The following is a 5,000-nucleotide window of genomic DNA, read 5'->3' on the forward strand; positions in this document are numbered from 1 at the left end:
TTAAACAATTTGGGAAAATACCTTGTTTACAGCATTTGTCAAATAAAAAAGTAAGAACATCACTAATTGGGTGAATTATTTTCTTTAAAATTATATTAGAAATGTTATGTGAATCTAAACTTTTTGAATCTGAATCTGCCACATTGATGGAGGATTTCATTTTTAGATATTGGATAATAAAAAAATGATGTATTATTAAAGTCTTTCAAATACATTTTAAAATTTTCATTTATAGGAGCCTGGTTACTAAAAAAATCATAGAATCCGATAGTACCGCTACCCTCTCTGCACTGCTTTTTTTGGGTTCGATATATTCCCTGGAGGTACTTGTCTAAGCCTCTTCCAGGAATATGACCCATTTTCCCCAATTGTTTTGTCCAATTCTTCGTGTGTTTTTCCCACGATCCCATTCCATCAGTCTTGATCTCCTCATTCATCGTAACAATTTTCGTGTAACGTAGCTCCTCTTTTTCATCATTTTTGCCTTTTTCTATGTTTTCTTCAAACTCGATTCTACCATAAATAAAATGAACAGGAGTCTTTTAATTGTTTCTTTTTATCCTGCGTTCATCCGAGAAACAAGCCTCATTATCTCCGTTCTCAAGTGATGAAAAAATTTATTTATTTATTTATTTTATTTTTTTATTCATTCAAAACCTTTAAAATATATGAATTAACTTAATTTAAATTAAGTTAGATAACGCAAATGATTTCGGCAAACTAAGTTGTCTTACTGGTGAACCAGAACTAAATTATGAGCTTCAATGACGCTTGATAACAATTCAATTGCTTTCTTTTATACCATCTGAACAAAGTTGATGTAACCAGTGGCGGATCTAAAAAACACTACTTTTTACGTTAAAGCAACGAATTTTACCATCTTTCAACACAAATAGCGCTGGGTGGCACTGGCTTTTCCGACCCCCTCTTGATCCGCCACTTGATGTAACATAGATACACATCAGTGCTAACTAAGACTCTCTCAGGCTTTATTTCCAGACCTGACTAGTTAATAAAGAAGCAAGATTTTGAAACACAGCAAAGTTAATAATAATTGCTACGTTAGATATTTACAAAGTTATTAATATTTATCTAAATATATTTTATTACATATGAAAGTTTCTATAAATCAATCAACTAATTAATTAATCAATCAATCAACCAACCAATCAATTAATTGATAAACCACAAACCACCTAACCACCAAAAACCATACAACAACCACGCAAAACAACCTCAGTTCAAACAAGCTCTAACTGAAACATAATAATCACCCAAATTATCCATAACACGATACCCTCCATGCAGCCTACTGGCAACCAGCCATTCACCAACAGGTGTATCTAATTATACATGCAATCATCATCGTCATCAGTAGCATTATCATCATTATTATCGTCATATGTCGTCAGCAATGGTAACTTAATTAGTGGAAACTTAATGCAAACGAACTTGGTGCACTCCTTATTTCAAAATTTTAATTACTTTTAATTATGGTATTAAGAAATTTCAAAATTTTAATTACTGCAACTAACGAAAAGTTACTCTAAGTTCATTATTGAGATTAATTATTTCTTGGTTTTCGAGATTGTTGAGGCTATTGTTGAGATTGTTGCTTCAATACGTTTTTGGTTTGGAGCACTAACGAAATAGCGATAACGAAACGATAACAATAACGAAAAGTTACTAAATAATAATTTCTGATTACTTCCTACAACATTAGTATTTACCAGGTACCAGGGCAAAATTTTTAAAGTTGACGAAGGGCCCAAGAAATTAACCAAACTAAACTAAATTTGACCTGCTATAATGTGAGAATGTGAGAACTTGTAAACGTGATATTGTACAGATATCCAACGCAGTGAATTAAGTTGTTAATTTATGAGCCAACAACTGCTTGCTCTCTGCTAAAATAACTCACCACTTCTCAATTATTTTTTTTTAAATTTGGGAGTAAAAATATTTCTCTAATAACATAAACATATGTATAGACGGTAGATCGTTTGACGTGGGTGCTTTTACCATGTAGTTCAATTATATTCAATTAGTAATTTAATTATCTTAAATAATGTTTATTCAATTCCTTTTTCAATATTTAGTATACCTACTATGAATTAACAAATATGTTATTAAACTTGATGACGTTTAATATTTGTTACATAGTTAAAGTTAAGTGATGAAATAAAAACATAAAAAAAAATAGAACGTGCTAGATATTACAATGTGCCCAACTATATACATTTATATTTATATAACATTTATATTTATATATATATATATATGTGTGTGGTGTGTATGTGTGTGGTGTGTATGTGTGTCTGTGTGTGTGTCTGTGCGTGTGGTTTGTATGGTTTGTGTAGTTAAGATCAAAGATCAAAAGAAAAAAATTAGGATAATATGCCCCACCAAGCTAATTAATAATACAATTTAGTTTATTGTAATTAGGTAACTCATTGACTGCCATGGTAGTTTTATTAATTAATTTTCAAAGGCAGCTCATCAAACAGAGAGCAACCATTCAGTTCAGTTTAGTTTAGTTTAGTTAAGTTAGACCACATGTAACCTCAAGATATTCATTCTCATCATCATTAATATTACTTATATTATCATTATTGTTTATCTCATTATTTTTATTATTGTTTATCTCATAAATTACTTAATTATTTATCATAGAGATAAAATGTCTACACACTCATATTAATATTATTTTCCGTGTTTGTCACATTAGACTTCTTAATATCATTATAATAATTTTCATTATTTTGTTGTTGTTTTTGTTGTTGTTGTTATTGTTAGTTATAAAGTTAAAATACCTGCAACACATTATTTCTTATCGTGTATACCTATCTACTATTTTTGTGTGTGAGCGTTTATGTTCATTATCTTATGATGCGTGTTTTGGCACTTGACACGAATTTATTTCCATGTTAACTGTATTCACGGTTTTATTGGTTATGTTGGCTCTATTGGTGGATCTTTTTTTTCACCATGTAAAATAAGACACGTCTAATTTTTTACACTGAATTAACATCATTACAATTACAAGAAATAACAGCAGTAGAAACTACATTAACAAAAATATTTTTTAACAGTTATTTAGAAATAACGCTTCGGTTATTTAGAAATAAGTCTTCGCAACCACGTAGCCACGAATTCAATGCGTTGCAATGAGATACGAAATGAACATCAGACTGCAGAATAAATTTATTTAATATATATTTAATTTATCGTAATGAAGCAATTCGTTTATGTGATCATTGGCTGCTCTGACGATTTCACCCTTAAGCCACACAAGACAGTAGCTACACTTTTTGTTATTTCAATTTGCCCGTACCTTCTATTCTATTTAAATCTTTGGATCACTAAATCAATCACTAAATCACAGAAATTAGTCCGCCAGTTAGCTCAGTCGGTAGAAACGCCGTGACTCGCGTTGCTAGTGTACTTTGACCTGTTTCGAATATAACTTCTTCCAAATTCACAAACAATCATATACCAGGCGCGTGAGATGCGGTATTTTCACGTGCATACGAATTGTTTGTTATTGGCTTAGTGGAGTGTGGATGAAGCGGCATTAGAGACAGGAAACATCCTTCAATCGTGAGTATATAAAATGATACGTAAGCGCATGCGTATGTCAGAGAGAGCAAAACATTTTTTTTCAACTACTTTACTCTTACACAACAACATCACCCACACAACAACACTTACAAACACACGACAACAACACGACAACCTCACTTACAAACACATAACAACGTAGGGCTGGGTGCCGTTGTACCAGAGTTTCGAAAGCTTCTACACACGCAACCTCTACAGAAGGGTTCGGGATTGTTGGAATCGACCGATCTGCAGTGCACCGGCTGCCATCTTCAAACTGATGGAGAGGTACACCAGCGATCAGGGATGGACCTTCAAGTCGGTTTTCTTTTCAGATGCTGGCTTTATTTAAATTAATTAATAAAATTTAGATTTTTTGTTCTTCTTAAGTTTCAGTTATCTGGTTTTGGGCTGCAGGGATCTAATTTAATTTATATTAAGTTGTTTTGTTTATTTTTTTATAAATTCAAAATTGATTGATTTGAACTTATGATACTAACATGTTTTGCTTTGTCCAGTACTAATTCTATTTGGTTTTATATTTTTGAATTTAGCTTTTTTTGAATCAATAGTGATAACAAAACCGCATGCAAGGTAGTAGTACTTTGCTTGTTGTTGTTAGCTTTAATTGTGAGCTAATCAACCGAATGGTTTTAATTTTTCATTGATTTAAATCAACCGTCCTATTTCATTTATTGATAATGTATGAGATTATGGACAAAATTTTGGGAAACATTTATTAAGGCATATGCTTAAATATTCAGAGGATTGTAAGGCTCTGCTTTCGTGATGATAAGTCAACTGATGATAAGTGATAATGGCGTTGACAAGAGCCACTGGATGTTTGAATCTATTCAGATTTTTATAGTTTTTTATCCACATAGTCAAGCAGACTTGCTGAAAGTTAAGTATTACGAACATTGTTTTTGTACGAAAAAAAAGAAATTATTCAATGAATATTCAATGAATGTACTAAATGAATGAGTTGCTGATTGTTTAAACAGATGAATGAACGAATGAATGAATGAACGAATGAATGAATGAAAAATTGAACGAACAAAAGAATGAATAGGACGTGATTTTTTTAACAGTACAAATCTAATCTATGGGATTCATATCAATTGCTTGCTACTTCTAGCATGTATTCAATATTAATAATATTTTTCACTACTCAATGGCCTCTTTAAGTATTCTACTTGAAAGATCTTCTGAACTGGTCTTCTTCTGCTTGTTGTTCAAAATTTGCATCTATCAACGAATAAACATTTCAGAAGTCTCTTGAGGTGATATAACGTTTTACTGGTCAGATATCACTAGCATAACATCACTTGTTATGCTATGTCATGTTATGCTCTCTCACATTCCTTTGTACCTTTTTTACATTTCATTCAATCCAGATG

The 5,000-nt window shown here is 31.4% G+C and overlaps 1 protein-coding gene across 1 annotated transcript in view; it reads left to right on the plus strand.

Annotated features, from left to right (window-relative positions):
- HELRODRAFT_80970 (hypothetical protein) overlaps positions 1 to 5,000 on the plus strand; it is a gene marked incomplete at both ends in the record, with an annotated part of 23,806 nt that overhangs the window by 6,450 nt on the left and 12,356 nt on the right. The window contains one exon of the mRNA XM_009020557.1: positions 3,764 to 3,918. Coding sequence (XP_009018805.1) covers positions 3,764 to 3,918 — 155 coding nt within the window. The remainder of the gene's footprint in view (positions 1 to 3,763; positions 3,919 to 5,000) is intronic.

The sequence above is a fragment of the Helobdella robusta genome, assembly GCF_000326865.2.
Source record: "Helobdella robusta unplaced genomic scaffold HELROscaffold_28, whole genome shotgun sequence".
Taxonomy (NCBI): domain Eukaryota; kingdom Metazoa; phylum Annelida; class Clitellata; order Rhynchobdellida; family Glossiphoniidae; genus Helobdella; species Helobdella robusta.